This window comes from Chroicocephalus ridibundus, chromosome 12 (genome assembly GCF_963924245.1).
Source record: "Chroicocephalus ridibundus chromosome 12, bChrRid1.1, whole genome shotgun sequence".
Taxonomy (NCBI): Eukaryota; Metazoa; Chordata; class Aves; order Charadriiformes; family Laridae; genus Chroicocephalus; species Chroicocephalus ridibundus.
In genome coordinates this window covers 3,794,787-3,818,380 of record NC_086295.1, presented here as the reverse complement: position 1 = coordinate 3,818,380, position 23,594 = coordinate 3,794,787, and the positions used below count along the sequence as shown (strand labels likewise).

Here is a 23,594-nt window from a genome sequence, read left to right as displayed (position 1 = left end):
CTGCAGCTAGATGTTAGCTAGCTTTTAGATCGAATCTTTATAGGATACAAAGGAGTTGCACATTTAAGTGTTTGTATTTAAGTATTTAAATATACGACTGGGAAAAGAGAAACTCTTCAGAACATATAAAAGGGGCAGATCATGTTTGAAGAGGGAGGAAACACAGGAGTTGCAGAAAGGGAAAGGGCAGATCTGAGCACGAGAAGTGAAGTGTTTCCAAGAAAGTTAAAAGTTCAAGATAAAGGCGGTTTTTAATTAGTATTTTCTTATTAGATGTAGGGTTTTGGAAGGCAGTTGTGAAAGAAAAGCTTCCTCGCTCGTGATCGGAGCCGATCAGTGATTTAAGGAGTCATAACTTCATTGTTTAACGTCATTCTGTCCCGCCAGCCCTGGCATCCCACGAGGGGCTTCTGTTTAAGTCCTCATTATTTTCTCTCTCTTAATAATCATCCCCATTTCACTCATTATGGCGGAAACATTTCTACAATGCTTTCTTTAAAAAAAAAAAAAAAAAAAAAGAAAGAAAATAAATATTAATATTTTTTTTGGAAAAAAAAAAAAGCCAACAGCAAAACTACATCTCACTGCTGCTTGGAAGTGCTCTTGGTTTCTAATGGCTGGTGGGGAAGGACTGCGTGGTTTCCAGAATGACTCCTCCTGCTGTCTCCTTTTTGTCTTTGTTTCAACGTGTTTCTCTGAACAGTCAGAAGGTCAGTTTGAAAGATCGTGTCTTCTCCAGTCCCCGCGGTGCTGGCACCAAAGGGAAAGGCTCTCCACAGGCTCAGGGCATCCGGAGGTCCCCCAGCGCTGACCAGAGCATCGAGGACAGCCCGAGCAAAGTCCCCAAGAGCTGGAGCTTCGGAGACCGCAGCCGAGCCCGGCAAGCTTTCCGCATCAAGGGAGCGGCGTCGCGGCAAAACTCAGAAGGTGAGGACTTGGGACGCTGCACCGGATCCCAAAGCCTCATCCAGCCCCAGTGTCTTCTCCATCTCCACCCAGGAAGGGCAGAGCTGCCAGCCAGGTCTCCTTCTCCTTCCAGTCCTTCAGCTCAGAGTATAATAAGAGATAAGAAAACCCCTGTTGGCACCCGTGATAATGTATATATTTATGTATATAGGGGTGGGGAAAGGAGGAAGGGTCAGGCATCTAGAGATGGATGAGAGCTGCAGTTGGCATTGCTGGATGTCACCATAACACGTCTTGGGAAATGCTGCCATGGGGATGCTCAACAAAGATATCTCCTGGGATCGCTGTTTGCGATCCGACTTGCGTTTTCTCGCGCGGCACGGGAAATGGTAACACGTCGTCTTTGTTTCTCCCTCTCCCAAACCCAGAAGCAAGCCTCCCCGGAGAAGACATTCCTGATGAGAACAAAAGCTGCAACTGCGAGTTTGTGACGGAAGATTTGACACCAGGACTGAAAGTCAGCATCAGGGCAGTGTGGTAAGAGAGGGAGAGGGGGAAAGCAGTCCGGAAAAATAAATAATAGGGGGGGGGGGAAATCTAAAAAATTTAAAGTCCAAGCAAAGGTGGCAAATGCTGAAATGTCTGTGCTGCAGGCTGTTTTTCCCCTGGGTGGCCTGCCCTCCTTTACAGAAAATTCTGCCAGAAAGGGCAATTTTTGCTGAGGGAAGGAATAAATGGAGAAACAGGAAAATCCCCCGCAGGGATGCATCCAAATGATCATTCTCACCAGCTTTGAGATTTAACGCTGACATTTAGAAAAGCGATGCAGAGAGGACATTCGCACAGCTGATAGTCCGAGGGGCATCGGGGACCCCCCGTTGCAGACAGGGCTTCGGCCCCCGCAGCCCCCTTCCCCTCTCCTATTGCCGCATCCTCTCCCACACCCACAGGGTTGGGATTTATTCCATTTTCCTTCCACAGCTGCTCCCCGCGGTGTTTTTTATCTGCCACTAAGCAGGTCAGGCTGCAGCCCAGGGACTATATTTTCTCTTTCCTCTCCGTCTCCTGCAGCATTATGAGATTTCTGGTCTCCAAGCGCAAGTTTAAGGAGAGCCTTCGTCCCTACGACGTGATGGATGTCATCGAGCAGTATTCAGCTGGTCACCTGGACATGCTCTCCCGGATTAAAAACCTTCAGGCCAGGCAAGAGACCCCTCCCTTTGCTTCATTTTTTCCCTGTTTTTTGTTCGTTGTGGAGGTGTTCCCAGGAGAGAGACACTTTCCTTTGCAGCTACCACTTCTTCTTTTTCTTCCTAAGAGAAAGCCTCAAGGAAAACTTCGGTGCTTGTGGCTGGAACCCACAGGGATGAGCAGGACAGGGACTGCAAAGGGGGGTGTTATGCCACTAAAACTGCCTTAATGCCCACCCCAGGGCATACACACATAAAACACGGCTCGTCCTCCTCCAGGCCTTACTTTGGGAGTTTCTGTTATTATATTATATCCTATAAGTACAGCAGGTCCGTATCTCAGTGATCTTCCTGGCAGGATAGCAAAGGTTCAGTGCCCCAGTTTTAAGGCTGATCTGGACAATTGGGTACCTTTCTGGGAGCGATAGAAAATAAAATCTGGTGTGCTGGGTGCGAGCCGGCTGCGATGGGCAGAGGGGGCAGCGAGGAAGCAGCGCCTTCCTCCCGCCCGTCGGGTGCTAAGCTGTTTCAGGAGAAATCCCTCCTGGGATGGTGCAGTCCGGCAAAAGTACGTGCAGATGGGGCTTTCTCATCCAAGCCCACCGACGTAGGTGTGGTTTCGCCGAGCTGCCTTTCGTCCTCTGTGCTCAAATTTTAGGGGGAGATGAGTTAGTTTTAGCAGGGGAAAAAATGCGAAAAAGGGGCAAATGGAACCGAGAAGGGCATTTAAAATTTCGTTTTTCACTACAGTCACCCAATTATTTCTCCTGCAAAGAAACCCAGGTGAATTTGGTCCCCTGACCAGAGGACCTGAGCTAAACCTTTTTGCCTGACCACTCCTCCCTCCGCCCTGACGTCCCACGTTGGACGCTGGACCCCAAGCCCCCAGCACCCCCCAGCTGTGTCGGCTCAGCAGAAGTAGCCCCGGTTCTGCTGAGCTCGAAGGACACCCAGAACAGAGCCAAGGCTTGGCCATAGGCTATCTCCAGTCAAAATAATTTTCCATTTATTTGTATACTGGGAGTATCTCCCTTGATGGCTGTGGCAGCCCAGCTTCCTCTGGAAGCCAATTGAGAAGTTTTCCTTTAATTTCAAACCCATCTAGGTCCCTGGCAGAGTCAGAAAATGTGCAAAAAAGTGTGTCTGGGTACGCAGGCAGTTAATGGGAACCCCAGGAGTGGAACAGGAAAATTGTCTTAGGAAAAAGAGGAATCTCTCTTCTCCCATTAACCTCTCAGAGACCATTTTAACTCTGCTATTTTTGGTCTTCAAGCAGCAGAGGTAACTTTCTCAGCCTTGCTGCACGCTGTGCGTTTCCCATTTCCAGATACGCAGCCAGAAGGTAAATTCTCCCTTGCGAGGGAGACTAAAATATCCTGGAGAATTTCCTCTGGTTGAGCCTCTCACCCCCTGTTCAGTACAAATTCAACGGTTATAGATCCAAGACATGTAGCTGAATCTGGAGAGGGAGGAGGGGGATTTATATTTCCTAACTTTAATGACCTGAAACGTGAGGCGTCCCGGCTGCCTCCTCAGTGGGTAGTGAGCCGTTGGGGTTGTCGTCTCCACTGGCTCCAGGGGGGACACCTGAGTTTTCAGCCCCCCGAGCTGGTGTGGCAGGTTGCCTCACCGTCCACCCAAGTCTCCCATTGCCAGTCCTCCGAGGTGATGTGCTGCACAGACAAAGCGGTTTGGTTGGCTGCTTCTCTGGGGGAGGTTGGGGGTAAGGAATATCAGCTTTCAAAGACCAAACTGAATTCTCCTTTCAGCTGTACCCGTGGGACGGCAAGGCTGAGGTTGCTGAGGCTGGGCTAGGCTATCCACCCCAGCACAGGGAAGTCAGGAGGACCAGGAACTGCTTTAAAAGTGTGAAGTACCTGGATTTGGGCTCCAGGGCTACCAGGAAGCTTCACTGGTTTCACTGTCCCCACTGAGCAGGAGACCAGTGATGGTGATGGGAGCAGACCCCCTTGGGGTCATCCTTCGAAGCACTCATCATCAAAGCCAGGTGGGCACCAAGAGGTCCCGTGGCTGATCACTTGTCCAGTAGAACTGGAAGGGACACCCTGTAGACGAGGTGTGTGCCTGGGGTGGCCATGGGCAACGTTGGGGCATGACCCAGCTGGTGCTAGAAGTACAGTGCACCCATACGGTGGACTCCAGGGAGGTCATCACGGGCCTGCTCAGAGGAGAGCAGATATTTTTATTTCCTTTTCCATCAGCAATCAAAGCACTGTGTTCTCCCTGCCAGCCCAGCTTGGCAGGGCTGGCTGTGACCTCCCGTAGCCAGGGCTTTAGTGGATTAAAGCTGCATTCCAGCAAATTTCTGGGGTGTTACATGCACTTTCCTCTTTAATCATGAATGTCTCTGTCACTGCGGTGTGTCTGTAATGTGCTCTTTTTAGTGTTGTGTTGACATTGTCCCGTGTCTCATCCTGACACCTTGCCAGCCATGGATGTCTCCCATTCATTGAGTTGTACAATCCCGCAGCGTGTCTCACCGACTCCGGCGACTCATGCTTTTCTGAACTAGCTGAGGATGTGTTATCTAGCACTGGAACTTAAAGGAGAATGAATATTTGTTGTTGGTTCATATCCAGCCACCTCAATGGGATATTGCTACACATATACAAATATATTCCAGAGGGTAAAGCATGTTGCCTGTTATATCTGGGGCGGGGGGATCTCCTAATGATGTTTCAGTGGTGCCTAAATCCCCAAATCTTACACCAGGGTGGGTAAGACTCTGGCTTTCACCGACAACCAGGTGGTAGGACAGAGCCTTCTGTTTCCAGCGGAATATATTTTCAGCGTCTCTTTCTTTCTCTGTCGTTCTGTTTTTCAGTTGTTTCTTTCTGCAACTTTTCTGACCAACTTTTCTCTACGTGTTGCTTCATTATGCATTTTGCTGGTGTCTTTTTTTCTTATTTACTTTGCCAGGATAGATATGATTGTGGGTCCCCCGCCCCCTTCAACTCCCCGGCATAAGAAGTATCCAACCAAAGGACCCATGTATTCTTCCAAAGAATCTCCCCAATACTCGCCTAGGTTAGGATTCACCAAACGCCGCTTTCTCTGGATTTTTCATTTGCTTAATGTCAAACCCCTTTCATGCCAGTTATATGACGGCATTTATCACTTAGCAGTGCAGCTTGCTAAATCGTGACTCAGAAGGGCTTGCCACTCTGGGTACGCTCTGATTTACTTTCCGTAATGAGCTTTCACACTAGGCAAGCCAAAGGCAAAAAAAAAAAAAAAAGAAAGGAAAAAAAAAAAAAGAGGATTTTCATACAGTCATCAATAATCATCAGTTTCTTCAGCTAGCGTATTTTCTATTTTCAGTCTTCTTCTAGGTGTTAGAAAGCAAAAATGTATCTTTTTAAAATCCCATATTTTATAAGGCTCTCTTCAAATGTAAAAGGTGGAATATTTACCCACAAAGCCAATGTAAATGATCTACTGGCTAAAAGATGAAACACTCCACACACAAGCGAAGGAGCCGCTGCAGCTCTTTGTGCTACGAAGTGAGTTTACTTCAGTGGGCAAAGTAAGAATGAAGTGTTTCAAGTGTTTCATACCCGAAGAAGGCAGTGGTCTCTTTTTCTTGCCGATGCGACTCCACCGACCACGGAGGAACAAACGGTGTTGAAATATTTCAAATGCGGGACTCATATTCAAAAAAAAAAAAAAAAAAAAAAATCCTGTTTTTGCAAGCAAAAAGAAGAGCAGGAGTCAAACCCAGCCCTCAGTCGTGCAGCGAGGTTTTTCTCATTGCCCTCATTAAGTTCTCTCCTTAAGTAAAGCTGTACCTGAAGCTGATGCCACGAGGAAGGTATTCTCACTGAAGTTCCCATTTGAGGGCATCCTGAGGTCTGGTCAGCGGGGCCACGAGCCGAGCTCTATTTTCACCTTGTATTGAGACCTCTGGAGCCCAGGGCAGGTATAAATATTTGCCAGAAAGTCATTTTCCCAGCACAAATAGTAGGTGATTTTTAAATGCAGCAAGCTTAGCCTCAAGTATTTTTTTTTTCTAAATATATTTGCCCTCCCTAAGAGCTAATACATGACAAATCTCTTGATTTTTATTTAAGCCGCTCTGAGTAATCTTCGCTAGAGGAATGTGAGTAAAAGGAATATTGAAAGCTTACCTTGTCCCACTCAGCTAGCTCAAAGATTAAAAAAAAAAAAAAAAAAAGGGAATTTTCCAGAAGCCCAAAGCATTATGCTTGGAAAAAAGATGCTCCCAGAAAAGCATTTTTCCCATTTCTCCTCTCTGCCAAATGATGAGGCCCAAAACTAGTTTCAAAAAGGAAATAACTTTCTTATCTGCCAAAACATTTTGATTTTAAAATGAAAATACCTACAAAAATACATACAGATGGATTTTGTTGTATTTAACCTATAAGATCAGCTGTGCGACAAGCCTTCATTAGAAGTAAGATGTTCGTGTGAAAGCTTGTGCCTCGCAGACAGAAAAGGTGATCGATGGATAACGGGGGAGGAAGCCCAACACCTCACACTGGGATGTTTATTTTATTCAATCCAAGCCTGTTGCTGTATCAGCTTAACGTCAATGAGTTTTCTCCCCCTGTTTTTACAGTTTCTAATACTGATGGCCAGATTAAAAATCTATTTGCACATGCCCACTAGGCTCCTGGGACATTGAAACTTAATAATTGCTCCCTTTTTCATTGAATTCCCTCATTTCTTCTGTATTGAGCTGTGGCTGAGAGGCTCCAGAAAGCAGCAGAGCACAGAAGGCTGCTGAAATCTCTGCTCCCACCCATCAAAAGCCTTATGCTGTGCTTAATTTTCGGCAGCTGCATCCTCCCACAGACACCGGTGGCACTTGTGAGGTTCTTGAGGTGCCCGATGGATGGGAACCAGAGCTCTGAGCAGCCCCAAGCCCAACTCCAAAAACTCTGGGTCAGGCTCTGCTGCTGCCATGGCCTTCATCATCTCAGCGCCACGTGGGTCCGCGCCGGGGGGACACGTGCTGTGGGGTCCCCATGGGCTCTACCGGCTTCTCCTTTTTAGCCTGCGCACCCCTGTTTCAGCCAAATGCTGCCCAGCAAAACGGAATGATGTCCTGTGAGCTGTCTCCACCCCGTGGATTGCGCTGTGGTGCTCTAGTGACAAGGGCTCAGTTCAGCCAAAAAGGTTTCTGCAAGTATCTCCCAGCAAAGGCAGCTGGATTCCAGTGGAGGTCCACGGCTGTGGTTTGGCCGAAGGTGTTTGCTCCACGCAAACATAGACGGTTGCACACAGGGACAATTCGGATCGAATTCCCTTGATCGGCTGATTTAACACAGAATAGGTGCAACCTCAGCTGTAATTTTTAGCCAAGAGATATTGGTCAAAATATGTCTAGAGCAAACTTTATTGTGAAATGAGGAGGTAAGTAGCCAGTCCTGTGACATGGATGAAGGGGGTTTGGCTTCAATGCCTGGATTGTGTACAAAAAATTATAAGAGATAAAGAAAAAAAAAAAACGAAAAGAATCGAATATATATTCCCAAACACTTCATTTTTATCTCATTTGAGCCGTTTGACCTTTTGATGTCTGCTTCTGGCCCGAGGGTGACATATTACACCTCTTTGCATGCACTGTTAGCATGAAGCATAATGAAGCATGAGAAAACCTGCACTGTGGCTGATGCAAGACTTTACATTTTTTTTGTACCATTAGAAAGAAGGAAAGATATCAAAGTGCACTTTAAAGAGCAACCCTCTTTCTCTCTCCCTCCCAAACTAAGACCCAGCAGAGCCTATCAAGGACAGCAGATGGCACAGTTTGTCACGCATCGTTAGAAATCTCTGAATCCTCTTCTGCCACGCAGGCAAAAGCAGAGGGCTGACTCTTCCAAAGCCTCAGCCGAATTCTTCCCTCTGCACGTGTGTATTCGACACAGCCAAGATCAGTGTTGGGAAGGCACAAGGCTCCCCGCGGGATGTAGTGCAGAGGTGGGATTTGGCATCTCAGAAGATTCATGGTCCTTTGTCACGCAGTAGGAACATACACTATTCCCCTGTGTTTGCCAAGGTGGAATATGTTCTCTCTTCTTCATCTTTTGAGCTCTGCTGCCCAATTTGGACAAAACTTCAAATTCTTTTGTAGTGGCTAAGAGGACCTCCTGCTCTGTGCAGTGCCCAGCCAGGCACAGGTAGGTTGGGAGCTCGCAAGGAAATTCCTCTCTTCTCTTGTATCAGATAAGGCACAAATGAAATCTGTGCACTTTGCTGAGGGTAGGAGCACTCTCCTCTGGTCTGACTTCTGCCGTGGGGAGCAAAGGAGTGGGAGACCTTGAGCCTGGTTTCTCCCGTCAAAAGAAGACTTGGTTCACCACCTTCTCCCCTCCCTGCGCTGAAGTCAGTTGTTCACAGGTGCCCATTGCACCTCCTCGGTGCAGACCCTGCCTCCAAGGTGAGATCTGGCTCTCCAGTTCCTCAGAGCTGTGGAAGATGACCACCTCAGGGGTTAGGACTATGTTAAAGTATAGACACAAAGGGAATAAATCCAGCAGGATTTGTCCTGGGCTCTGATATCAACAGCATATGGGCAAGGGCTTCTGAATGCTTTGTGGGTGAGCTCTATGAAGTGCTGCAGTCCCGCTTTTAAATCACAGCAGGTCCACAGGCAAGTTGTGTCCAGCCTGAAGGTGATGGAAGAAGATGGTGTTTTTCTATATGGTACTAGTGATCACTTCATCTGTGAAGTGCCAGCTGGCCTCCTGTGCTTCACATGGATCGTGCAAGGTTCACTTACTGGATAGCTCTCCTCTTAAGGACGTAGCAGAGAGCAGAAGTCCTTCCTCAGTTTCCGTGAGATTAGAAATAGCGTTGTACAAGACTATTTCTGCTATTACGATACTCCATAGCATGGCAATGTTCAGTTTTCCTCTCTGTGTTACAGTCTGTCCGGCCTCCCTGCTCTACTCAGCAGCTGTTGAAGGACATCTCATTTGCATTAGTGGACACGTTTCAGTGTTAGTGCTGGGCTAGATGGGACACGAGGACAGAGCACCCGGTTTTTTCTTGGCCTTCCACAATATTCAGTAGCATTTAGACTTTGGGCCTCTTTAAATGCATGTTCATTGTTTTACTAGTCTACTTGCTTGTGCATACAGGAGAGGAGATCGTACAGTGGCTGTACTACGCCTTGACTTGTGATTCCAAACCAAGGTAGCCCGAGGTATCCAATTTAATACCTCTTTGCTTACATGGTAGCAACATTGTCGTAGGATTTCTTGTGCTGTATGTCATGTCAGTAATTGCATCCCTTGTGGGGAGTTCCTGTACGTGTCAATAATTTGCTTCTCCCATTACAAGAGAGAAATAAGGCATGCATATTCCTCACACTTGTAATTATAGCACTTGGTGCTCCTTGTACTCCTGTGCTTATGTTGCTAAGCAAAGGATCAAACATGACTTTTTAAACGGAACAGTATTCTGTCGCATCCCTGCCCAAATGAAGTATCTTCTGGGATCAAAGATAAACTCTAAAATAATTGTTGGCTTATATTTTCTGTCTTTGGTGTGATGTGCTCATCCACTTCATCTCTTTGAGCCAGATCTTCTGGTGCTGTAAACTGCTGTTGGTCTAATATAAGCCAAGGGAGCCCCGCTGGTCCATACCCACCGATATCTGCCCCTTAATGTCAACAGCCAACATACGTATTAAGTCCCTGTCAAATGTAAAGAAAAGAGATGGCTCTTGTGTTGGAAATAGCCTCACGTCTCATTCCTTTCCTTGGTTTTTGTTTGTTCATTTTCCCTGTCTGTCTGTGTTCAGCTCCTTCCTTTTCCTCCTCCTGGTGCATGGACCCATGGCCCACACGGCAGAACTGCGTAAGAAGCATTTTGAGTTTTCCGCTCAAGATACCTCAACTTGGTTTCAGTCAGATTAATTAACCCTTCTTTTCCCCTGCCACCCTTACGTTTGGTGCATTATGCAAGAGTAAAGTTTGCCTGGTGTAGAATTAGGTTATAAACAGGGCTGCCGTTAAGAAGCTCTTCCAAAACCGAGTTGCTCCTCTGACTTTTGAGGGATCAAGAAGCCCCAGTGTTTACTCTCTATAAAATTTATATTTGATGCCTCAAATAAAATTGACTTCCAGCCTCCAAACTGGCTCTGCCATCCGTCTTCCTTTCCATATGGAGCTGTATATCAACCCAGGTGTTTCTAGACTGGGAACGAGGAGTTGCAAATGTAACGTGCGTAAAGAAGTTAGTGCCAACAACATGCCCAGTAGCTTTAGCTGCTGATTTGGCAGGAGCGTCCTCTGCTGTTACCAGCTTGGAGCCCTGCTAATAGAAACTGTCTAATGATACAGGTGTGAATCGCCGTAGCATTGAGATGAAGACAATTTGGGAATATTTGGTGAGTTATGACCAAATTCAGACTTGATGTAACTCCACTAAACCAGTTAGCACAACATCCCTTTGTCTGGATCTTAGGGCAAGCGGCTCATTTTCATGGGCATGAGAATTACACACTTACATTTGCATCGAGAAGAAGAAACTGCTGCAAGGACTGAAAAAAATCCCGTTGACATATGCTAGACAGAAAACTTGATCTTCCCCCAAAATAATAATTTTTCAGTGCAAATAAGAAGTTAATTGATTTGGAAGAAAGCCAGTTAAAGAAATTCTTTGCAGCGGGTAAATTTACTGTGCATAATGTGCCAGGTTTTATCTGTATAAACAGAAATGGATGATTTCAAACTCTGCTAATACTGCTCTGAATTTTGCATCTGAATTAACACTTCAGTGCCACTGCGTGTCTGTGAGTAATTTGGAGTGTTAGTTGGGCGAGAGGCTGTTGCTTTGTCCCATGGAGGCGCGACGAGTGGAGCCTTCCTCGCCTGCTGCCTCCAACTGACTCCAGGTCCTTTTCCGGGGGCGGGGGGATTTTCTGATCCCGGTAGAGTTGACCAGATCGTTGGGAGAGGATCCTCCATGACTGACAAGGATCGGACCAAAGGGCCAGCGGAGGGGGAGCTGCCTGAAGACCCCAGCATGATGGGCAGGCTTGGAAAAGTTGAAAAACAGGTATATTGGGTCAGGAGGAAGTTCTTAGTAGAAGGTGTTGCATGCATTGTGCTGGTTTTTTTCTTGCCTTATTTTTCCCCAGTGGGGAAATTTTCCCATTTAGAAAAAACAAGTAAGAGCTAAGAATATTTTGAAGAAACAAGGTGAATGTTATGAAAGGACACTAAATGTCTTAGAAGCCTAAGGACTACTTTCAAAACAGGCGCTTTGGAGTCCTTGGCATATAGTCTTTCTTTTTTAGAGATTTTACCAAAAGTCTACATTATTTTTGAAAATGTCACATTGATTTCTTTGCCACCATACTAGACATGTTTCAAATGAGTCCGTGAGCCTGACTGCTGTAGCTGCTGGCCTTGCCAAAGATTAAAATCTTCCTAGAGGATAAGGCTCAGAAATCCCCATGGCCACCTGAGCCCAGGCAAGTGCCAAATGCAGTAAGGAGCTGAAAAGATGCGAGTGTGCTCCAGCTTTCCTGGAATTTGGCGCCTGTCAAAAAGATTATAGGAGCTTATGGAAAACCCTGTAACAAGGTGGAGAATTAAATGCTCCAGAATAGATTATGCTTCAGAATAAATTAGTATTTACTAAAAGTTTCGGTTTGGTGTAGGTCGGTGTAGGCTGAGGTCATCTATGAAGCCCAGCCCCACACTTCTGCCTAGATGGGTTGGAAGTTGCTTGTACTCAGGACGTTAAGGTGCTTCCACCTGCGTGCAGCGTGTAGCACTGAACTGTGGTGTTTTGCAGGTTCAGTCAATGGAGAAGAAGCTAGACTTCCTGGTGAACATTTACATGCAGCGGATGGGCATCCCACCAACGGAGACGGAGGCTTATTTTGGGTCCAAAGAACCAGACCCAGCCCCTCCCTACCACAGCCCCGAAGACAGCAGGGAGCACATTGACAAGAACGGCTGCATCATCAAGATCATCAGGTCTACCAGCTCCATGGGTCAGAAGAACTTCTCTGCCCCGCCAGCCCCAACCAACACGTGCCCACCCTCGACGTCATGCCAGCAGCAGGTCTACCAGCGGCAAAGCCATGGCTCCTCGCCCGTCGGAGACCCCGGCTCGCTGGTCCGCATCCCACCTCCGCCCTCCCACGAGCGCTCCTTGTCAGCGTACAGCGGTGGGCACAGGGCGAGCGCAGAGTACCTGAGGAACGAAGACATTACAACCAAACACCACGAGAGTGCCATGAGAGACAGCGACACGTCCATCTCCATCCCCTCGGTAGACCATGAGGAACTGGAGCGCTCTTTCAGCGGCTTTAGCATCTCCCAGTCCAAAGAGAATTTGGACATCCTTAACAACGGTTGCTATGCAGCCGTGGCCAAAATCAGACCCTACATTGCAGAAGGGGAATCAGACACCGATTCTGACCTCTGCACGCCCTGCGGTCCTCCTCCCAGGTCGGCCACGGGCGAGGGACCCTTCAGTGACATGGGCTGGTCGGCCCCCAGGCAGTGAAGCCTTCTCGCAACCACCGAGCCACGACCAAGTGCTGGCAGCTGCCCACTCCAGCTGTCCACGCGTTGAACTTCTCAAGGAGATTGACAGCTAAGGTTTTCCTCCCTCTAGGACATCCTTAGCTGGCGGATACTTTCTTGCAGCTTACTCTGGGGGGTGAATGAGCAGGTCCAAGCCTGCATTTGTGGAAGAGGTCACGGTGGTGAGCGAACTGGAGCCGTGAAGTCCAGATTTCTTTCATACTCTCTTTCTAAGATCATTAGGTGAAATTATGTCATGGTGCAGGGTAGGCAATTTGCATTTCTTGGGAATTTTCAGAAGTGCAGGGCAGGAATAAATCACCCAGCCAGGGCTTTTGGAGTGTTAGGTGGGAATTGCCATGTCATGGCACTGGTAATTACACCTTTAGGTATTTTGGGGTCGCAGAATGAACATGTGTCTGTTTCTGGCTTAGATTTCAGGTCACGTGTCATTACAGGGGGGTTGTTACTTTCTGGTTCTTCATTAACTGTCAGGAAGGTGGAATAATTCCAGTATAATACATGGAAATGTTGCATAGGCCCCTGGAGGAGGGGGATGGTGGCTGGAATACTTGCATGAACAGAAGACATGGCCTCAGAGTGGGACAGGTTGGGATACTGCTCTGAACCAGAATGGTTTGGAAATTATCCCATCTTATGAGACTGGAAAACTAAGAAATACGAGCTTGAGTGTAAGAAGAGAGACAACCCAGAGGGCAGAGAAATGAGACAGAGGAGGAGGATAACAGACTGTGGGGCTGGAATTTTATGTTTTAAACCATGTATTATATGTAATTATCTCTCCTCCCGTTGACAACGGACCTGGAGGTGCTTTGGAAGCATAGGCAAACCAAAGGCAACCCCTCTGGAGGGCTGCCACGGTGTGAAGCCAGTCTCGTGGCCAGCAGCGGTGCTGTGGAGTCACAGCCACACCGGGCCACAGGGAGAGGGGGGGTATGCGAGACACTGTGGTCCCCGCGTTGCTGCGAGTTAAGTGCTGAGCTCCATCCTTTTGAAGCCCTGTTGGTCAGAGCGGGCACTTTTCTTACAGTTTGCATCGTGCCTGAACACTTTTGCACACACTATGCCCCGTGAAAATCTTCCCTTTCTTCTTCTGCCCTGCCAAGAATCTCACACCCATGTTCTTGGGACATCCTTTGGTTTTGTTTGGGTCCCTCAAGCTGAGTTAAGAGGTGCTTCTTCGTTTCTTCATGGTCTTTCAGAAGCCTCTTACCTGTGCTTGCCCGCAAGCTGTGCCAGTCCAAGTCTGCCCCGTTCCGTTGTTGTTAAAGTACTTTCTCTTGGAAGGATCTTTGTGTTGTTACCAGGAACCTCAGCAGCACTTTTAGCTGGGGGAAGGCACGGGAAAAAGTGATGCTCAAAGTTTCTTTTGGGACCAGAACGAAGTCACAAAGTGATCCTTTACATGGATAGGTTGGTGGGGGGTTTTTGCAAGGGGGTGGGTCAGGAAAAGTTGTGTTTGGGATCCATCTCCAGGGCTGGGACACCGTGGCTGGCATTGTGCCTCTGAACCCTCTCATGCATCTCCAGCCCAAATCCCGTGTGTGTTTCTGCTGGGGCTGTACCTGTGGTTTCAAACCCCATCCCTCCACATTTTCCCTGTGTCGTATCAAGAGCCTGTTAAGGATATTTAGGTGACAATTTCATTTTGGTGTGGCCTTTGAGAGGTTGTACACTGACTTGCTTGAGGTGAAAGGAGAATCACAGCCTTTTTCTCTCCTCCTGGTTGTTTGACCAGAGGCAGCAACCAGGGGAGACCCAGGATTATTTTGGCCTTAGGGAAGGTGTGGGTGCAGTCCGGCAGCTTGCAGGTGGGAAATAAAACCATCCTTTTTGCTAATGCTCAGGACCAACACGCAGGTCTTCACGTGAGATTGAGGGGTGGGGAAAGGCTCTGCACAATTTTTCCTGCCATTTTTCACCGTTCAGGAGGGGAAAACATTTTTCTTAGAGGGAACGTAGGCTTCCAGCCATGCTAGTTCCTTTCTTTCCCATTTGATCCATTTTTTTGTTACCTCCTGCAATTTTACCCTCTCTGCTTGTGCTCCCAAACTCCTTTTTGGCTCCAGATTTCTTCGTGCAGAGTGACCCCAGGGATGCCCTTGACTTCCATACAGAGAAATCTTTGAATGCAAAATGGCTGCAAATTGTGCAGATTTGCCCCTGGCGTGTTGCAAAATGATGCCTTCTGGTAGGGCAAGAAACGTCAGCAGGTCCCAAATCAGACTTGGTGGCGTGTGTTTTCTGGTGACCACAAGAACGGAAATTGAATCTGGTGAGGCAAAAGTCAACGTTGCTCCAGCCAGCTGCTCACTGCAAATTTTTGCCCAAGTCAGAGATAGCAAAGTTTTATTATCTTATTTGTTTGCAATTACTTTTCAAGGCCTGCTGGAAATTTGGCGCAGAAGGATATGATATAAAGGGTCCGATAACCGGATGAGGAAGATGACATGCAGCCCTATTGCAGCACAGGTACATGACTGGGTTTTACTATAGGAGGCAAAGTGAACAGGACTTCAAGGCACAGGCACAATTTTTATGGGACGTAATTTGCATCGTGTCCTGGTGTTGAAGCCCTGTTGGCTCTATTTTGAATGTCCATTTCCTAGTTCTTATTGAAAAATCCCTTTCTCCTGCCCAGATGATGTTACACCCTTCAAAGCAGATACTGCGAGTGTGTCCCAAGGAGACGCAGTTCCGCTGTGTCCTCGTGAGTTTTCCACAGATTGACGTCCGGCAGTCTTTTACGTCCTTTAGGAAGAATTGTGTTTTCCCTCTTCAAGTTACTACACCAGAGTTTATAGAGATCTTCTGATTTGTACCTTTAAAAGGTGTTGGATTTGTCCCGTAATCACCGATTAGAGAAAACTGGTTTTATATACATGCAGCACAGATTGTGTCTTGCTGTTACAAATTTCACAGAGAATTTTATTTGGAAGGTGTAAGAAATATCCCACCTTTATCTGTGGCATCATTCCAAAGGAATTCTGACACATGCCTCCATCCACAACCATGCCATAAATCATCAATTCTCATTCAAACAGGCAAAAAGACCTGGATTTTGGGGTTAACTTGCACCAGAATTAGCTCCAAATAATGCTCCTTATTTCCATGGAATTATTTATGCCTGCGTAAATGATAACAGAGCCTGCTTGTTGCTTATTGACATAAATAATTTCATTCGTGTCCTAAATCACAGTCCAATACTTCTTCACTTACAATCCCTCGATTCCCCCGTGCCTGTGTCACACACTCCTGGTGGTGATCTCCCACAAGAAGTCATAATCACTGGATTAAAAGAAAATAAGTGTGTTTTGATTTGATAATAAAACAGTCCCGATGATAAAGACCTTTAAATGGAGAATTAGGCAAATTTTGTCCCTCTGCTGAGCCTCTCTTGGTCCGGTCTTTGCTCCCCTGTTCCTCCCAAATCCGGTTCTGCATTTTTTGGAGGACAGAAACAAGTTTTAGCCAATGCCGAGTGTGGACGGAGGAGACCAAGAGGAGCTGAAGGAGATGAGAAAGCCAAATTTCCAGCAGGCCATGCTGAAGTGCTGCGGGGGTGCCTGTGCCCACACGTGGTCGCGTGCACAGAGCCTGGGTTCGAGGTGCCTCTGTGCTGAATGTGAAGCCGTGGCCTTGGACCAGAGCCTGGGATCTGGTCTCCAAGAAACCTTTGGACTTTTTTTTTTTTTTTTTTCACAATCTGGGTCTGGGTGCGGAGAGAAATACTGCAAATGGTCCCACCTGCAGGATGGAGCAGTCCCTGAGACTGGGACCTGAAGCCACAGTCAGTTTTTGGGTGCCTCAGGTCCGAGCGGGAGTTCAAGTCGTCAAGGAGTTCATGTCTCCGAACAGGAGATGTGGCTGCAGATGTTGCCATCTCTGTGCAGGCGGCCTTCCATGATGTGACCCCGAGACATAGGAACAGAGCACTAGCCATAAGTCGAATTTCCCAATATTTGGGAAGGGACTTCGGTGTTACTCAAGTGCAGATTTTGTATGTGAATTTCCTTGTTGACTCATTTTCTTATTGATAATTTTTAAAACAAAACTGTCAAGGAACTCACTGAAAACAAACCTCTTGTCCAGCCCAGAAAGCCGTTATATTTCTTTAGACAGACTATGTGATAGATCAGGTTTTCTAAAAATGTATTTTATTTCAAATGCTGACTAATAGATCAGAATAAATTCTGTGGGGCCGTTGCTATTTACAGCTAAATAGGTATATTTTTAAATTTTTAATTGATTTTTAAGATTTTAAATTATGTGGATTTTTAGAACAAGTTTGTGTAATCTGCCTGAGAAGCCAGAGCATCACCTCAGATACAAACGCTCCCCTTCCTAACAGTTACCCAAGAGAGAAGAAAAACACATTTACTTCTATTTTTCTCAAGAGGGAGCTACTGCAAACCTCATTTCCCTTCTATCCGCTATGGTCACGGCGACGTTGTTGCTAAAAACAAAATACAAGTATTAAAAGAGAACCTGAAATTCCTAAGGAGTTTTCCAGGAGTTAGACCCTTAGCAGTGAGTGTTTTATTGGGAATGTTGAAAAGCCCAGGAGCAGGCTAAAGACTTCTCTTTCTCCATCCACGCTCGGGCTGAGCGAGCCCCGAGCCTCCAGCCCGTCACCCCTGTGTGGTCCCCCGACCCGCGGCCCCCGCCTCCTCTCACCCGCTCTCCGCCGTGGGTCGGCATCTTCTGTTGTCATCCGCTTCCTTTTCGTGAATGAAAAACAAGGAAATCAGATACAAAAGCTCCTTCACCTGCAGTAACGCGGAGGCTGCGATGCGGGGGTCCGTGGCGCGGGGGTGAGGGCAGCAGCCCCCCACCCTGAGCCCCGCGTGGGTCGCTGCTGCTCGGAGCTTTGGAAAAGCAAACTCTTGCTTTTAGCACACAAACACCCCGACTTTTCTGCGCCACGGAGCAAAATCTGCTTAGAGCGCGGGTGTGGGTTCGTTGGTTTTTTTAACAATAACAATAGGGTTGGTTTTTTTTTTTTTTTTAATAATAAGGATAATAATAACGCATAGGAATCTTCTTTAGTATATCTTAGTGTTTGATGCCCCAGTGACACAATACTGCTTGCCTTATATTAGTGTCTAGAGGGAGAGGGATTACACACGTTTTGATACAATATTAATCACGCTTATAATTTAGGTAGCAGCAAGGAGCGGCTGCTGCAGGAGGAGCAGCCGGGTCCTTTTTAATGTATGAATGTGCTTTCCGGGCTATCTCACGACTGTACTCTCAATTTTGCCTGCTACTGCATGCAGCCTGAGATGAGTAGACAGCAACGTGCTCCAGCTGTATCTGCACTCCCAGATTGCTGTAGTACCCGACGAGGTGACATTGCCAAAAGCATCATTTTGGGGAGAGGCCGTCCTCCCAGCGACCCATCACGTAGGGTGCTGCGGCGCTTCCGTAGGTAACACTGATATACCAAGTGTCTTTCATGCCGCGACTGGTCATCGCCCCATCCCTCCCATACAGCATGCACGAACTCCGCTGATACTGCTTGTAAAGTAGGGGGAAGAAAACCACATTTGTACCTGTGGTTCCTTGAAACGTGTACTCGGGGAGGAAAAAATACAAATTGTGTTGGCTGTGTATAAAAACCTCTTTTCCACCCAGATGCCTCTGAGGAAGAGCATCCCAGGTACCCCTTTCTGAGGGTTTGGAGGAGCAGTCAGGACAAGGCAGGCAGTGCCAAGGATGGAGGCCTGGTCTTCGTTTAGGAGATGCCATTTGATCCCACGCGAGTGGGACTTGCCATATGTCTGGTTTAATTCCCGTAGGGTTCTCTCGCCTGCATCCAGCTCTGGCGTGCATGAGTGTTTGTGCCCGCAGGCCGGCACGGGGGGAATGTGACTCCCAAACTTTGGAAACCCCACTTTGGAAATTGCATCCACCCTTGTCTACGGCCCCTGGGGCTCTCGGGACCCTGCAGCTGTGCCACGTCCATTCCTTGCGGAGGCAGCTCTTACTCTCCTTATGGAGAGGCGTGGAGCTACCTTCATATCTCTGTAAATGTTTTGCCAGAGTTCTCCCCGCTGTAACACCAGACTGTCATGAGGCCTTCGGGGTTTGCTCACCTCACTGGTGTTTGCAGTCTCTTGTATCTCTTCACGCCGCTGCCATAACCTAGTTTGACACTGGTCCCGCGTCCTCACCTTCCTTGTCCAGACTATATACAAGTGAAGATGTAATGCCAGAACTCTGCTCTGAGACTTGCTTTTGGCCTGGCCTCACTAGATGCACCAGAGAACCTTCATGTTTTGTTAGCATGACAGTTTTGCTTTTTTATTGGCAATTTATTTGCTTCGTCATTGAGCCACCGTGGCCTCAACACATCCCTGGTTTGTTCTGCTGGAGCCTTCCAGCGCAGGGATGGAGTCCGATTTGCCGTGCGGTGCAGCGCCCTGCGAGGGTTTGTCCCCTTGGCTTTGGCTGATTGCAGTGAAACAGGGATGAGGGTTCGGTTCAGGTTTTCTGGTCAAGCTGAACGTCTTACAGACTCTAACAGCATTGATGCTTTTGCTCCCTGAAGCAAGAGCTGCTTTCAAAGACCCCAGTCCCCTTCAGCGGTCCACGCGTGTGGCTTTGCATGCCAGGCTCCAGCTCGGTAGTGGGGACAAAAGGAAAGCAGCCGGTCCATGGTGTGCTATTTCCAATGCTGCCGGTGAATGTGGGAGCATCTTGCCCTCTCCTAATTCCTGTAAATACAGACGCAGATGAATTGTTCAAGCAGCATCTCTTTGCCTAGTCCTGAGAAACTTGAGCTAACCGCAAAGCTTTCCGAAACTCAGTGCCAAGCTCAGGCTAGATTTCACCTGCAGCTACGCCTATAATTTTAGGGCAGGGTTAATGGTTTCAGGTAGAAGCCATGCCAAAATCTCCAGTTTGGATGGTTCTGGCCCCAAACCAAGGCTGAATGTCATGCTGCTGGTGAAGCCTCCCCTGGAATTTCAGCTCCATTTGACACTGACGACTGTGGACCTGGGGAGATGCTCCACACGAGAAAAGGTGGGCACATGCCTTGCAAGCCAAGATGAGAAAATGCCTCCTTATTTTAGCGTGCCATGAGCACCTCCCATTAAAAGTAGAAGCAGCATTTCACGGTGATCCCTTAAACCTGACCAACACAGTGGCCGTGACCCAGTGTTTCACGTATGCAGTGATGCTCGTGAAAGGGGTTAGTTACAGATGTGGATATAGAAGGCTCAGTCCTTTCGCATCTCTGTAGACACCATGTTCAGCCTTGCTGATGACCTGAGAAGCCATCAAAGGAAGTGACAGGTCTTTTCTGTCCTGCCCGGTTATTCCCGCTGCTCCAGCATCTTCCCTGGAGCTGAAGATATCCCGTGCTCCTGTCGTCAGGCAGGATGGGGACCCTTCTGTGTTGGTTACTCTTCCCCACCACCCAAACCCAGACCCTAGAATTTCGAGTTTCTTCACTTTTTCTCAAAAAATTCACGCACAGGGTGGAGAACCTGAGACTTTCAGGAACACCAAGATAAAGGAAGATACAGCTGATAAATGACAGAGATTTTGTTATTTTAAGTCAAGAGCAGATTTTAAACATAGTTGCAGTTGCTGCGTGGTATATCAAATGCTTTAGGAGATTCAATAAATTATTCTTATAAATGTTTTATTCTTTTATCGGTAATTCGTATAGGTGGGTGCCACTGTTCTTATACAGCGACGCTCCACACACGAAAACTATATTCCTGTTTCTCCACTATAGACATTGTATTTATGAAATTTATCTTGCTTAGTGTCTCTTTGGCACACTGTCCACATAGACCGCACACAGATTGCACATTACATGCCAAACGCTGATAAGTATCACTACCTGTAATACGCATATGTGCGTCGAACAGACACCACACCGTTACCTGCCTAGTTTGTGACGTGACTCGACATAAGTGGGAAAAGAGAAAAAGGAAGATCCTGTTTCGTTAAGAAATACACTTCGTTTGAATGCTTCTTTAAACAGATTTTACTGGGAAACTAAAATACGTGAGATTGCCTCTGTAACGTTACTTAAAAAATACCTGAACAAAACAAACACACACAGCCCGAGAATACTTCACAACTGCTGTATTTCTATATTTTCTTCATTGCTGTTCATCTGAACTGTAAATTCTGTACAGATTGAATGAAGCTCACAGTTTATCTTTGTCATAACCTGCAAGATAAAAGGACAACACAACTTTGGCTGCAAAAGTGTGTGCGTGCTGTTTGCGTACATGCATGTATGTCTTGCTGTACGTGTATGTTTACACAAACACATGCGCGCACGCGCTTCAAACCACATAAAGCTGCATCTGAGATGCACAGGGGACCAAAACGTTCTTTTTTTTTGGAGGTGGGAGAGTGGGTAAGACCAAAACAAAAGAGTATTTCAATAACGTGTTTCTAATAAAAAGGAAGATTTGCAAAGGGGATTGATGCGCAACTGCCATCCCGAGGAGAAATCCCACCTCCGAAGGCAGCACGGGCCATGCAGCGGAGCGGTGCAGTTGCTTCAGATGATAATTTCTTTGGCTTCCTTTGGAACGAACAAACAAAAGCATATAGCGGCCAGTGCCAATTCCAACTCCAAACCAAAAAGCCCATTCCCGGGACGTGTAGCCAAACCGCTGTCCTGGGCCATCAGAGAGCCAAGGGCGAAGGCTGGACGTGCTGTGACAGGGTGACCTTGATGGCAGCGGTGCCGCCGGTCACCCTGGGTGACACCCAGGTGGGCAGTGCCACAGTCTGCCACAAACCCGGCATCATCCGGGTATGGGCTAATGCCCAGGCAGAGGATCCTGCTGCCCTGTGTGTCCTGCTCGTACCTTTGCCTATGTATTTTAAAAAGCCCCTAGTTAAGAGACATTTAAGAAAAGAGTCATCAAAAGCCCATTTTTGATCTTAGAGTTATGAAAGAAATGACAAATCAATAAATCTGATTTTCCAAGCAGATCAGCCCGCAGATTCCAATTGCCCCTATGCAGAGATTTCGCCAACCTCAACAAATGAATCATCCTCTGGGGTTTAATTTTGCCCGTGTTTTCAGATATAAGAGCTATATTGGGTAGAACTTACCCTTCAGTGTTCAATCTAAATAAACAAAGGCATGAAGAGCTAACTTTTCCAGTTAAATACTGCTGGATGCCAATGAAAAAATAGCAATCAGATTTTTACATTGGCCTGGAATTCATCTTTAGGTCCAAAGTTGTCAGCAGTAAGATCCACTTCGGTCCCAAATAGGTTTCTAAGCAAAGGGTACATCCATTGCTGGAGAATGTTGCCGTTTCCCTGAGATGCCTCGAAGCTCTCACGGTTTATAACAGCATCTGGCTCATTTGGCCTTAACTAGGCTGAAAAACGGTCGATGCCTTTGTGCTGGGGGTGAGCCGAGGGGTGGATTTCGGGGTGGGACAGGCCCTTCTCGCTTGGGGCGAGCGCGGGTGCTGCACCCCCTCGCCTCCCGCCGGAGCAAACCCGGGGCCCAGCTGAGCATGGGAGTTTGGTTGTCCTTTAGAAAGCAAAGGCAGCTGCTGCTTTGCTTCCTTTAATTTGCTCTGTTGCCTTGGCTTTTTTTGCACTTTCGTTTCATCTCCAAAGAATCTCTCATAATGCCTTTGGTACTTATGTACAATTTTAAAACATTTTGTATGTATTGAATGGTACACACTTTCTCTTGTAAAATAGCGATCGGACTTTTTATTTTTCTTTTTTTTTTCCCCCCTTTTTTTTTTTTTGGTGAATGTGTAATTTCCTCTGTACATTTTCAATCATGACTTTGTGCGATGTACATTTTATAGGGACAGATGCCAAGGGAATGACCTGTAGTTTTCTAAGGGAATAGCTAGAAGCCGAATGACACAGTCACAGACGGTTTTACATTAGCACCGCGGAAGAGCGACGTAGCCCAGACTTTTACACCGAAGCGTTGAGCATGATGCAGCGTGTACCTTCACGCGAATGACTGTGGCAGCTGCAAAACTGTGTACGTGTGATGCTAAAAACAAGAGCGACGGTTGCAATTGGAAGGGAAACGGAGGAAAATTAAATAATCACAATCATTAATTTAAGCCTCAAAGCATCAGAATGGAAAATTTGCATTCAGTAAAAATACCAGAGATTTAACCTTCATGAGATGAAATACACATTTATTTTTCTTTGCACTTCTGTTCACTTTGTTTGTTTATTTCTGGTGATTTCTTGGTGCTTTGGGGACATGTTTAATGGCTGATGGAGGAGACCGAGATGGTGACCGAGGGCCTGACCCTTCCTGGCATTAAACCTTCACACCTCCCTTTCTTATTTCCAACGCAAGACAATGTTTGTCTTCCTGACATATAAAATCCAAGCTTAGAAATCTCAAGTGCCCTCAGTGTCCCTTAGAGTCCTTTAACAATATTGATTTTCTTAAGGTTGGACATCAGCCGCATCCTGACAGATGAAGGATGGCTACCGAAGCTCTTTGCCCCCCGTGCCAGCTCCTTATCACCGTGCTAAAAATTGAGGCTGGTGTCACCCAATTGGGCTCGGATCCAAGGAATGGCACTGGAAAGGGACCTGTATCTGTCCCACGAGTTATCTTGCTTAGCAGGCCTCTGTCCTAAATTAAGTAAGCGCATGCTGGCTTTTGGAGAGCTCTCTAGCAGCGAAGTGTACGGACTGACGCTGTTTTCTGTAGTGAGGTTGGCTGATGAACCAGCGCTTCCATTTTGCAAGAGAAAAGGAAAAAGTAAAATCCCTCCCTCCACCCTGATTTATTTTTTTTTTCCCAGAAAGATGAAGTACGAGAATCGAGATGAACCAGTGCCTGGATTTTAAAAAGCCTGCCAGTCATCTGGACATGGCGGGGGAAGAGGCTTGGCAGAAAAACCCGTTTGCTTCAGGCACAGCAGCCCCCTGGTTGTACCAGATGACTTGGCTCCAA

At 47.1% G+C, this 23,594-nt stretch overlaps 1 protein-coding gene across 9 annotated transcripts in view; it reads left to right on the top strand.

The window, feature by feature from the left end:
- The window catches only part of KCNQ2 (potassium voltage-gated channel subfamily Q member 2), a 78,038-nt gene extending 55,205 nt beyond the window's left edge, over nucleotides 1–22,833 (top strand). For 5 of the 9 annotated variants that reach the window (XM_063349645.1, XM_063349642.1, XM_063349644.1 and 2 more), the window contains 5 exons: nucleotides 704–927; nucleotides 1,335–1,443; nucleotides 1,978–2,109; nucleotides 11,024–11,147; nucleotides 11,892–22,833. In XM_063349645.1, the coding sequence (XP_063205715.1) occupies nucleotides 704–927; nucleotides 1,335–1,443; nucleotides 1,978–2,109; nucleotides 11,024–11,147; nucleotides 11,892–12,611 (1,309 nt within the window). In that variant the 3' untranslated portion in view covers nucleotides 12,612–22,833. Of the gene's footprint in view, nucleotides 1–703; nucleotides 928–1,334; nucleotides 1,444–1,977; nucleotides 2,110–5,036; nucleotides 5,145–11,023; nucleotides 11,148–11,891 lie in introns of those variants that run through there. The other 4 variants (XM_063349650.1, XM_063349648.1, XM_063349647.1 and 1 more) reach the window with 2 other exon arrangements.
- Nucleotides 22,834–23,594: the final 761 nt, after the last annotated feature.